A 12,061-nucleotide genomic window follows, 5' to 3' on the forward strand; every position below is an offset into this window, starting at 1 on the left:
GGGCCGCTGGTGCGCCCCACGGCTTCTCGTGACTGATTTTAACTGGAAATAAACATCAGGGCGCGGCGTGACTTCATTCCGCGCTCCCCGCGCCGCCGCAGGACGCTTTAAACGCCGCTCCCGCTCCTCGCCCCGCCGCCTGCACCGCTCCATGGCGCCGCTCAGCCCCCGCGCGGCCGACACCGGCCCGCCTCCCTCCGCTGCCCACAACCAACATGGCCGCCGCGGCCTCCCTCCGCCAGCACGTGACGGCGCAGGAAGCCTCCTCCCCCCCCCGCGCCGTTGCTAGGCGCGCGGAGATCTCGCGAGAGCTGCTGTGGCGGCGGCGGCGGCCAAGATGGCGGACGGGGCGGGTAGCAACGGGGACGCCGCGGCGCTGCCGGTGGGCAGGGAGGCAGGTGAGGGGAACCGGGGGCGGCGAGGGGAACCGGGACGGGGCCGGGAACGGGGCCCGGCCCCGGCCGTGAGCGGGCTGACCGCGGTTGTGTGCCGGCAGTGGAGCGGCTGATCCGGGAGAACGGGCACATCTTCACCGAGGCGCAGTGCAAGGTGTGCAGCGCGCTGCTCATCTCCGAGTCTCAGCGGCTGGCGCACTACCAGGTGAGCCACGGCACCGGGCGGGACGTACCGGGCCGTTCCGGGCCGTGTCCCGCTGTACCGGGCCATAACGGGCCATACCCCTATGTGTTGGGCCGTACCGGGCCATAACGGACCGTGCTAGGCCGTGTCCCGCTGTACTGGGCCGTACCGGGCCCTATCCCTATGTAACAGGCTGTACTGGGCCATGCCGGGCAGTACCGGGCCGTGCCCTGCTGTACCGGGCCGTACCAGGCTGCCCCAGCCGCTTTCTGCCCCGCAGAGCAAGAAGCACGCCAACAAGGTGCGGCGGTACCTGTCCATCCACGGCGAGGACGAGCTGGCGCCCGGCAAGAGGATGAAGGTGGACGCTAATAAGCAGGTGAGGCAACGCGCCCAGCCTTCCAGGTCCGTCACGGTGGGTCTCAGCTAAATGCTGCCAGGCAGCCCATGCGCTTGTGTGAGAGTGAAGGAAGAAGGCAGCCCTGGGAAGGGCTCTGTGCTCCTGTGGCTGTGCCTCGTCCCGGTGAGTATGGTTCCCATTGCCTTATTCACTTAAAGGAACTCACACTGCCTCTTACTGAAAGTCTCCCTGTGAATTACGTGAATAAAACAGGGTAAAGTAAATAGGAGCAGCAAATTCATGAATAAAAAGCCAGGAATATCATTGCACCTGCATGACATTTAATTTCATTACAACTATTTCCAGGGTTCATAACTAACTGGACTCTTTCTGGCACAACTCTGTTTTTACTTATTTCGGTTTCTTCAGCCGGTGGCTGGAGCCTGTTGGTCAGCGAGAGGAGCACATTCCACCCTGCCATCTGTCTGCCCCGCGACTCATTTGGGAAACAGATTCTACTCTTATGATTGCTTCAGCTTTAATCCCTAACCCTCAAACATTTGTAGTGGGGGTGGAGGGGGGGATAAAGGAGGATGCCTTCGCACATAGTGTTAGGCTTAGAAATGACTGCTGCTGCCTGCTCGGCCAGCATCGTGTTGCCGATGACCCAGCTGATAGTGGTGTTTGTGTTGCGTGGCTCACACCTTGTGGAGAGCAGAAGGCTGGCTGATCCAGTGCTGGCAGCCCCGTGGTTAACCTTGTTCTCAGCCCATACAAGCCAGGACAGGCAGCCCCTCTCCCTAGAGCGGTTCGCTAGGATGACAAAGAAGTAACGTGAAGCAGGAAGGCTGTCCAGTCAATGGGAGGACAGTGCAGCACCATGGAACAGTCAAATTTCCAACTTCGCATCTCAGTGTCTCAGATTATTTTGTTTTCTCAAATGCCTTAGCGTTCTTTCTTGTAACAAGAACGCTGAGCAAGATGAACTCCCGAGGTGCCTTCCAACCTCAGCCATTCTGTGGTTCTGTGTGCGCAGGAGAGCAAGCAGGAAGGCAGCAACGGGGAGGATAGGAACAAGTGCTGCCCCATCTGTAACATGACCTTCTCCTCTCCGGCTGTGGCAACGTCTCACTACCTGGGGAAGACGCACGCCAAGAACGTGAAGCAGCAGTCCCCCAAAGCAGAAGGTATGACTGCAGTGCCTTCACATTGTAGCATGCCAGCTAGAAAATGCTGCACGTGGTGATTCTGCACTGGGAAGTGTCGTTGGACCCCAGGTCTGAGCCTTTTTGGGTACGTGTGCCTGTGAAGCGAGGTAGGCCAGCAGTACACCTCCAGAGACTGCTGCTTCTCTCAGCAGCTTGCTTGGTAGGCTGGTGTTGACTAAAAGTCAGCATGTTTGGGGTGTTTTTTTTTATTTCTTGCTTGGGTGAAGTGAAGCTTTCAGCAGTGTTGTACCCATCCTTGTATGTAAGGAATGGGACAGAGCTGTTTTCCAGGGAAAGCTGTAGAAATATCTGTCACGGGATGTGATGCTTGCTAAAAGCTTGCAGAAACCAAAGTGACCGGTGAAACGCCTGTAAGGTGAATTGGGCAGGGCTGCTCAGGTGTAAAGGTACAGCTTCTGTGGCTCAGGGACTTCTGAGCTGCAGATAGCTGGGGGCTGGGGATGTGTAGCTGGGAAGTGTGGGCATCTGCTTGTCCTGACCTCCTGCTTTGCCAGTGGCGTCTGCCACGTCCTGCCCTACAGACTGTGCACAGCTAAGGCAGAGCTCAGACATGAGAGGAGCCTTGGGGAAGGGTGGCTGGACACGGGAGCAGTCTGGTGCACGCCTGTCACTTGGGCGTGAGAGGAGCTCTTGGGTATTTGGAAAGCTTCTGCCCGGTGTTCAGTGCCCCTGCTGGGAGTTGTCTTAGCACGCACCCGGAGGATTAAGGGAAGAGGTAGGGGTGACATCAGTTTGTCCAGAGTTTTTACGTTTTCTGACTAGGTTTGCTTTTGGGGTGTTTGGTTTTTTTGTTTGTTTGTTTTGCATGTTTTGGGGAAGTAAGATGACTTTTTCTTCTGCATCTGAGTTCTGTGACTGACCAAGAGTTTGGATTCCCCCTACAGAAGTAGCGCCCCCACAGAAACATCCTGCTACCCTCCCCACTTCTACCGTGTCTTCTAACGAAGAGAACAAGGACATTGCTGACCCAGACAAGTTCTGTAGCCTCTGCCATGCCACTTTCAACAACCCCCTTATGGCAAAACAGCATTACGTAGGCAAGAAGCACAGAAAGCAAGAGACCAAACACAAGCTGATGGCACACTACGGCCGAACTCCTGATGCGCCGGCGGCGTCCTTTATGGGTGAGTTCTCAGCAAGCAGGCAAATAAATAGTTGCAGGGCAGGGTGGGAGAGCAACACCGTGTGTCTGACGGGTCTCTGCGTGAGAGTCTGTGTGGAGGGAGCGGGGAGAATTGCTCATGGTCTCGCAGGATCTCGATGATGCACCGGAAGATGGATTTGGTTGATATCGTAACCCCCTGGCAGCAGGAGAGGTTTTAGACTGTAGCTGCTTGTGGCAAGCTCTGGGCTGGGTTTTTGCGGTGTTGTCTAATCGGGTACGTGTCCTTTTTATTCTCTGTGCGGATAATCCAGGGATTTTGGCCAGCGCTGTTTCTAGCTAGGTGGATTGCATCCAAAATGGAAAGATAAAAGTGGCATTTGATGCTTAAAAAATGCCTTCAGAGGGAACTAGCCAAAGAAGGAAGAAATAGGTTTTACTGCACCTGCTGCTTCAAAGCACATGAAAGCCAGAGAGATTTCTCCCTGAATGCTTTCTGCCTCTGTGTGGGCACTTCATCTGATGAACTAATGCAACTCTCCAGAGCAAGCAGGAATGTGGAAAAAATTGAGCTATTAAGGAGGAACTTTAGGCAGACAGTTGAAACTCATTTGGTTTACGTTCTGTTCCCTGTGAGTACTTCTGCCTGATGAAAGCCTTGGAGCCCGGTGCAAGCATTAGGAGCTCGCAGTAAACTCCCCTGTTCCTCCTAGCAGCCTTCTGTTGGAGCAGGAAGTCTGGTACCTGCTGGGTGCTTAAAGTAAATGATAAGCAGACAGATCACCTTAAAATCTTCTTCAAGAGCTTCTTTCTCTGTCATAAAATGCCTGTAAGCAGAAGATTAATTACTCTAATTCTTTGTGGGCCACCTTTAGCTGCTGGTAGCACTTAGGAGAAATGAGGCTCAATTATCCAAGTAATATTCTCTCCCACATTGTGTAGTCATGGGGGAGATGGAAAAGGTGCTTCGTGTTATTTGTGTTATTCGGCTGCTCTTTACTTAATTAGTGGGGCCTGATCAATGGTTCCCTTTTATTGTGACTCAGGCTCTGACGGGGTCAGGAGCCCCGGCCCAGGCTGGGTAAGTGGGCAGTGCTGCTGGCCGTGTGATTGATGTCCTCCGTGAAGTCCTCACAAAGCTGGAGTGTCTACGTCCACATCTCCGTGGCACTTCAGCTGTTCCAGGCGAGGTTTCCGAGCCGTAGCTGTAACGTGAGGCTGCTCTGACGTGACGGGCTGCAGTCGGGGACGTGTTTCCCTTTCTCTGTGTGCTAACAGCCACACCAAGCTGGCATGCTAGCACAGTTCTTCCCAGAACAAGCCTCTTGTTCTTCTCTTATAGAACTGAGCTCAGATGCTGACCTATACTTTTGTGAAGACTTTTTTTTTTCTGAGCACGTGCTGTCCCTAAACGTGCCCTTGTTGGGCTCTGAGTGGCAGCAGGTGAAGGTGTGTCGTTCGCAGTGCAACCCCCAGATACCTGTCTGCTTAAAGTCCCTCTGGGAACCATCAGCGTAGGGTGCGGGGGCACAGCGTGAAGTACTCGGTACGCACCTCGTTGTCAGATTTTCAAGAGAGAGATCTCGACCTGGATCGTGCAGGGAGGCGGGCGTGAGGGCTGGAACAGCTCCTGTGGGTGGCACAACGTCCAGGCCTGGCTGTTTGGGGAGTTAAATGGCCCACTGGAGTCTGAGGCCTCCGTGGTGCAGCAGCCAGGTGGGGAAGCGTCTGCTGCACCGTGCGCTGTGTTTCTCACCCGGTGGTGCTGCTCTGCACCCCTAGGGTGAATGTCCCCGTTCCCCTTAGGGACGTGTTTTCTTTGTGAGACTCCAAGGCAGAGCCCTCCTCCGGAGAGCCTGAGCTCAGGATCATTTAATGTCCTGGGGACAAGTGCCAGGATTTTCCCCTGTTACGGGCTTTTGTGGTGAACTCTGCTGCAATGTTTGCTTCTTTGCTATCTGTGACCTCCAGAACTTTGTGTAACATGACAACTCCAGCCGGAATCAAAGCCATTGATCTGTCTAGTACAACTATTGTTGGGGACTTTTTTTCTTCCAGTTAACTGATACACTGACTGTAACTAAACTGCTTGCGGATAGAGTTCAATATTCTCAACTGGCACCGCAGCAAGGCTTAGCAGAATGCTGCATTGTGGAACCTGATGTTGTGTATAATCTCCTCTGGCTGCTTTTTTGTTCTTGTTATTATTATTGCAACGTGTCGAGCTTACAAATTAAGTATCTCCCTTGCTTTCTGTTATGAGACAAACAGAGCAGGAGAAGTGGGCGTTTGGGGAAGAAAAAAAGTGGAGCCGCAGAGGCAGTATTTGGTCTACTCATGCCACGTTTTCACCTCATCTGATGCTGTGAACTGGTTATAGGAAAGGTGTGTTTGTTTTTGTAGATAACAAACCCGGGTTCTGCCCGGGGAAGGCCTCCTGGCTTAGTGCTTCCCTCCTATCACCGACCAGGGCCTGACCAGTATCTGGTGGGGTAGCTGGGTTCTGTCACCTCCCTGTCTGGTCAGGCCATTGATTTGCTACTTGTCTTTGTTTAGCAGGGGTTTAAGGCATCGAGTGAGTGATTATCTTGTTTCTACCTCAGGCACCGGGTTGTTGGCTAGCTGTATGTTAACATTGCTGTCTGTTTCAGCTGGGAAGGGGTACCCGTGCAACACGTGCAACATAGTTCTGAACTCCATAGAGCAGTACCAGGCTCACATCAGTGGCTTCAAACACAAGAACCAGTAAGTAACTTTCCTGTTAAGTGTGCTTCCGCCCTTGTTGAAACAATGTTTTAGGTATAACTTAAGTGCAGTTTTGCATGCGTATTTCAAGCTGACCCACAAGCAGACCGATACAATTTGTGCAAGCTTGTGCTGTTTGTCCTGGAGCCGACGAACTGGGGTAGGTTTACATCCCCTCCGCCTCTTCGGCAGCTCCCCCTGCAGACAGCTCGGGGTCGCTGCTGTAGTAGGAGCCTCCTTCGGTTGTGTTTGGTTCTCAGGGGTTCAGGGCAGCGTGGATCTTTGCAGCGAGCGCATCCAGCCTGACGCTTCTTAAACGCCATTTCTGTAAGAACCAGGATTTTAATTTAATTAAAGACTGTCTTAGTGGAGATCCACTTGCCATTCTAGCCTTGCTTTTAGAGTTGCAACTTTTTCAAGAGTTGCTTTTTTAAAATCTGGCGTGTAGTCAGCATCCTCCAGAAACCGAGGCTATATTTCTGAATTCATTCTACAGCTGGTAAGTTAAATATTGGCATCCCCTGCAAATTATTCATCTCTAAAATTTAGACTGCTAGACGGATGATTAATACCAAATGTACTTGCTCTGGACGCTGTCAAAGTTCTGCTCTTTAATTTCAAAGCCTTGCCTTAAAGAGGGTCAGTAATGGACCCCTGTTGGTTAGACAGCTTCTTAAAGAAAGAGGCATTAGGAAACCCTACCTGAAGTGGTGATAGACTCCTAGCTAGATTTCCCAGAGGGGCTAGGAGGAAAACTGGGATCTTTGGTCATCTATCTGTGGAATAACAGCCCCATTGCACCCTGTCTGTGGAGTACTTGGTTGGAAGACACAAACTCTGCCTGTCCCCCTATGAAAGTTTCAACTCTTGAACAGCGCAGCAGGATCAGTGAACAGCAAAAACCTAGCCTGAATTTAGCCTGCTGTAGAAAGAAACACTGAAGATGTTCCCCGTGCACACACACAGCCGTTCCCTTTAAGGACATGGATGTTGTTCCAGTTTTTCCAGCCAAACAACTCCCTTTCAGAAAGCTGCTTCTGGATTTAGCTGCTAAATGCTGTTCCAGGCCAGCTTCTGCAGGCTGAGAAGAGCCAGGATACTTGCCTTGTAGTGGAAGCACTTAACGGTCCTTGAGCTGTGCAATAGCTAATTCTGCCATGTTAAAGGTGTCTGTTTACACACAGAGTAAGGAAGCACTTGGAAGCTTTTCTGGCAAGTGGTTGACTTGCCTGTAGTAGGCTGTTACTCCGCTGACAGCCGTGCTTGCTGAGCAGCGATGGCAGCTGACAGATTTGAGTGATTCTGACATTGTTTCCTTTGTCTCTTCTCTTCCTCTTGCTCCGTTTGACGTCCAGGATGCCAGGAGCAGTGCCGGTTGTAGGACCCTTCCCACCACAGCAGTACGTCCGGGAAGAGTCGACTGCCCCAGGAGGCTACAGTTATTTCAGCCAAGACTTCTAGAGCAAGTTGCAGCACTGTTCTTGGAGTTGTGTTGGTGGCCCAAGAACGCACATCCTTTGCCAGCCCACAATGGTTTCATTATCCCTCTGGATAAGCAAAGCCCTACCCTCCTGTATGCACCCGTCGAGCAGAACGGGGACTGAATCTGTCCAAAAAAGGATCCAGCTGGAAGAGACTTGGTAGACAGCAAATACTTCACTCCCTTAGAGTAGTTTTCATTGTGTAATTGCTTCCTGTAAAGGTGGGTGCGGTGTGAGAGGAAGTGTGTATCTGGTATAAGGAGGGTCTGGCAACAGGCTGGCAACGGCCACCTCCTCCCTCACCAGAGCAAGCGGTGGATTCCTGCACCTGGAAGGCCAGCGTCCCGCGCTCAGAGGTGTCTTTTGCTGGAGGAGAACTCCTAGATCGCAGCAAGCAGCGCTTACACGGCACGGACGGGGACACCGTGCGGGTTGCCTGGCTTTTTACAGGCCCAAAATGAGAAGGGGCAGTGTAGCACCCCATCATGCCTCCTCTGGGCAGGTTTGTGTGCAGATTTTCATGAGCCACTGCTTGCCCTTAGAGCCTTTCACAGCACTGCAGCCGTTGGTTCTGGAGCTCTGTTGTTTAGGTGTCTAACAAGTAGTCATGATTCCTGGTGTACAGCTTGCTGCTGGTGGGAGTGGGGGCTGAGAGAGGAGATGGAGCTCTTGGCTCTCCAGACAGTTCAGCCCTCTGCTCTGAGGATTTCCATGTGGAAGGAAGTAACTGTTTAGCCTGGTTTCCTATGGAAACAGGTGTATGTGGTGATTCACCATGTGTGTCTTTACCCCCTGTAACTTAAACAAATTGCAGCCAAACTTGGCAGTGGTGGCGGTCTCCAAGATCTAAACACGATCAGCAGGCGAAGGTTGAGCGGGGCGAGTTCGCTTCACGTGCAGGCCCTGACAGAGTTTAAGTGCAGCATTTTCCCTACTGCCAGCAAAATACTATGGGGAAAGAGAATTTTAAGAAAAAAAGAGAGGAAATCGAATCTAGATACGATAGAAGACCGTAGTATAACTTGGTCAAATTGTTAGCTGACTAAAAAACTGCAAATCCTCTGGAAATCTGCCTTCGTTAGTCATTCATTAGACACTCCTTGCCCAAGCCCTCTCCTCAAAGCTCGTACATACTTGTACCAGCCTGGAGAAGGGGCGTTCTGTATTTCAAACCCGGGAATTAAGACTGATGGTCTCTTCGTGGTGCTAATGTACTAGATCTGTTAGAAAAGCCCCCGGAAGGAAGGGCAGGCGTCTGAGACTGTTGCGCATTTTGGATGAGTTCTTTAGATGTTTTGTCCTTGAGCTAAGGCATTGTCTGTGCTTCGCCAGCCCACCACGAGAGCCATGTGTGTCGGGCTGGCCTCGCGTTCGGTGCCAGCGCTCCGAGTCAGACGCTCCGCAGCTTCGTCCCAGCGTCGGTGCCTCTGTGGAGCTGGAGCTTTGCTAGCCCGTGGCAAACACCCCGTTGTTTTCCTTCCCTGGGGCAGAAGGCCGGGGATCTGGCCCCTCCCGGGGCTCCGTGGGGCTGGCAGAGCGCTGGGGACGCGCGGCACGGCCAGGGTGGGCTGAGCGGAGCCGCTGCCTCCCGCGGCAGCTGCTGCAGGGCAGACTGGGGCCCTGCGCTCCCCGCGCTGTGTTCCAGGGGGAGCAGCTGCCGCCCTCGCGAGGCCAAGAGCCAGGCCGTGGAGGCACTTCCAAAATCCAGCGTGCGCTGGTCAGGTTAAGCAAGGGGAGAGAGCTGGTTGCTGATCTCCGCACTTGGAGCGAGTGCCTTCCCCTCCCCGCTTGAGGCTGTGCATGAGCTTTGTTTGCCTTCACCCTGCGCGGAATCTGCCATCTTCCCTTAGGACAGGCTCCTGCTGGTCTGGGTTCGCCTTCCTGATGTTTTCCACTCTTGTTCTACTGCTGAGGTCTGACCTTAGCCTCCTGCTTGAGAGGGAGTCTCTTGTAAACCTCGCAGGCTGATCAATGAGCAGAAAATTGCGACGAACTGAAGGAAGCATTGTGTGCCGGGTGGCACTGGATGGCCTCCAGCGCCGATCTCCGCCGCTTAGCTCTCGTCCCGCCCTGTGAATGCAGGTGCCTGCTCGATGTGCTGTGCGCTGACACCACGAGGGATCCATTTCCAGCACTGCCCAGTCTGGTGTGTCACTGCGCTGTCTGTGTACCGACAGTTTTGCCCCCCCTGTACACGATGTTTATGTATCTGCTGTTTTCCCTAAGGTGAAGCTCTCCAAATAGAGTGTTTATTACTACTGCTGGGTGCTGTCTCTCTGCAGTAGCCCTTCCTGTTTTGTTTTGCCATGCTTTGAACAACAGGACGCGCACACGCCTTTGAAATACTCGGGAGGGGCGGGAGGCTTGTGTTGCCAGCCGCCCTCCTCAAGGCTCTGCTGTCATCCCAAGGCCCCTGAGGTCTGCACAAAGCCGGTGAGTGCCTTCCTCTGTGCTCCTCTGGCAAGTCAGCGTGGCCCAGAGCACGCCAATGTCACCGAGGGGAGGACAGGACAGGCTGGCCCCGGAGCCTGCTGGCACCCCTGCGGGCTGTCGTGCGGCTTGCGTTGAAAACATCCGTGAGAGCCACGGGGCACAGGGCCTTTTTCCGGCCCTCCCGTGGCAGCGCAGGAGCAGGGCAATGGCAAAGCCTCCTGCCTCTCCGCGCACCCCTCAGCGCACCCCGGGGCACGCACGGGGGCAGAGCAGCACCACCTTCAGCTGCACCCCCTGCCCCGCGGCCCTTCCTGCAGCTGGCTGGGCTCCCCGGGCCTGCCCGTCCTGGCCCCCCCGTGGGCAGGGTTGTGGCGGAGCAGGGGGACGCTGTCCCCAGGCACGGCGCAGGCCTTGCGCTGGCACTGTCCCCGGCCACGGGGCAGTGCAGGGAGGGACGGGCTGCGCCTGCCTGCTGCGGGGCACGGCTCGGCTCTGCCGGGGCGGCGTGGCGGCAGCTGCCAGCCTGTCCCTTGCTGACCCCGTCCCCTCCCCGCAGCAGGGACGTGGTGTTTCTCGCGGCTCCTGGCCTTCCTGTGGGTGCAGGCGCTCCCCGAGGCAGGTGCAGGGTAGGAGGAGGACGTGGGGCTGCCTCTGTCCTGTTCCCATGCTCTGATCGTTGAACCAGGGGGGTGCCAAAATCACAGGTGGCCTGGCCCTCCGGGTGCATGCTGCCCATCAGGCTGCCCTGGGGGGGCCCAGCAGCCTCGCTCCCCCCGCAGCCCCCAGCTGGTGGCTGTGCTCAGCCAGCTGTGCCTCCCTCTGGCTCCATCCCGCTGCCAGGGCTGGCTGCCACGCTCCAGCCCTCCCCTCCTGCCCTGCTCCCTGCACTGCAGCACCCGGGGGCACCCTGCAGCGCGAGGGGACGGCAGCTGGGGCCGGAGCGCTCTGTGCGCCGGGGGAAGCTGAGCCCAGAGCGCGGCCGTGCCCCCGCACCACTGCTGCTGCCAGCGTGCCTCCCGCCCTGGGGCCCCTGCGGGCAGCACCTGGCCATGCCGGGGCTCCGGCTGCACGCCACGGGCCGAGCCCAAGCGCCTTCCGTGCTGGCAGGCAGGCGCGGGGCACGGAGCCACCCCAGCCACATCCCCGCGGAAGCGCCGCCGTCCCCCGCCTGTGCCCAAGCCAGCTCCTTGGAGCCTGTGGGTCTGCGCAGCCGCCTCGTCCCCCGGCACAGCGCGTGGGGCTGGAACCCCGGTCCCCCCTCAGCGGGGGGGGGGGGAACGCAGCCCCCCGTCTGCAGCCCTAACCGCTGCCCTCCCTTGTGGCCCCGCTGTCTCCAGCAAGTAAATCAGGTGCAGATGTGGAGGCAGGGCCGGGCGCCTGCTTGCCATTAGGGGCTGGGATCGTGGGGGTGGCCCTGCTTCTGCCTCGCGGCACCCTGCCGTGGCCGTGTTGCTCATGGGATGAGCATCCAGTGCCTCGCGGGGGGCAGAGCTGGCGGGAAGAGCCCCCCCGTGGGCCCTGGAGGCCTGGTTTGCTCAGCCCGTGGACGGGCAGTGGCTCCCAGCCTGGTGCCTGGGGGGTCTGCAACGTGCTGCAGGGGAGCAGCGCCCATCCCGGCCCACGTACCCCATCCCTGTGCCTGGCACGGCTGCACCCCGGGATGGGCATCTCGCTGTGCTGCAGCGTGATCCCTGCTCACCCCGGCAGGGGCACAGTGCCTGATGCTGCGGGTGCTGCTGTGCCACGCCGGGGGCTCACCTGGGGCACCGCGTCCCTCACCGGCAGCCCCCGCGCCGGGCCCCGCGTTCTCACCTCCCCAAAGGGAGCAGCGGGTTCATGTTTGCCAAGTTCTGCCTGGTTAAACCTTAACCGGGCTGGGTTGCTCCATCAGTCCCTCCCTGGGGGAGATAAGGATCAGCAGGATCCCAGCGGGACCGTGCTCGGCTCCTGCTGCGGGGTGGGCAGCGGAGGGATGTGGGGGAGCGGAGGGATGCGGCCGGGCTGGGCACGGAGGCTGAGCTCCTGTCCTGGCCCCGGCTCTGCAGGGCAGGCTGCGGGGCTGGGACCCGACGTCCCACATCGCTGTGCCCTGCGTGTGGCCAGCAGCAGCGAGGTGGCTCCTGGCAAGGCTGGAGCAGGACCTGGCCCCGCC

At 56.6% G+C, this 12,061-nt stretch overlaps 1 protein-coding gene across 4 annotated transcripts; it reads left to right on the top strand.

Moving 5' to 3' along the window:
* The first annotated feature begins 61 nt into the window (after positions 1-61).
* Positions 62-9,734, top strand: ZNF346 (zinc finger protein 346). 4 transcript variants are annotated; one of them, XM_013201856.3, is made up of 7 exons: positions 243-398; positions 497-600; positions 860-958; positions 1,956-2,106; positions 3,033-3,272; positions 5,902-5,995; positions 7,351-9,734. In XM_013201856.3, the coding sequence occupies exons 1-7, from the start codon at positions 338-340 to the stop codon at positions 7,454-7,456; spliced, it is 855 nt and encodes a 284-aa protein (XP_013057310.3). In that variant the 5' UTR covers positions 243-337; the 3' UTR covers positions 7,457-9,734. The 4 variants fall into 4 exon arrangements, with proteins under 4 accessions (XP_066861507.1, XP_066861508.1, XP_013057310.3 ...); XM_067005408.1 differs by having other exon boundaries at positions 1,959-2,106; XM_067005406.1 differs by lacking the exon at positions 497-600 and having other exon boundaries at positions 62-398.
* The last annotated feature ends 2,327 nt before the right edge of the window (positions 9,735-12,061 follow it).

Source organism: Anser cygnoides, chromosome 14 (assembly GCF_040182565.1).
Source record: "Anser cygnoides isolate HZ-2024a breed goose chromosome 14, Taihu_goose_T2T_genome, whole genome shotgun sequence".
In the NCBI taxonomy this organism is placed as follows: Eukaryota; Metazoa; Chordata; class Aves; order Anseriformes; family Anatidae; genus Anser; species Anser cygnoides.

Coding starts and splice junctions, on each gene's coding strand:
- ZNF346 (XM_067005406.1), top strand. CDS start 216: ATGGCCGCCGCGGCCTCCCTCCGCCAGCACGTGACGGCGCAGGAAGCC. Junction 399..859: donor GCCGGTGGGCAGGGAGGCAG/GTGAGGGGAACC, acceptor TCTGCCCCGCAG/AGCAAGAAGCACGCCAACAA. Junction 959..1,955: donor AGGTGGACGCTAATAAGCAG/GTGAGGCAACGC, acceptor CTGTGTGCGCAG/GAGAGCAAGCAGGAAGGCAG.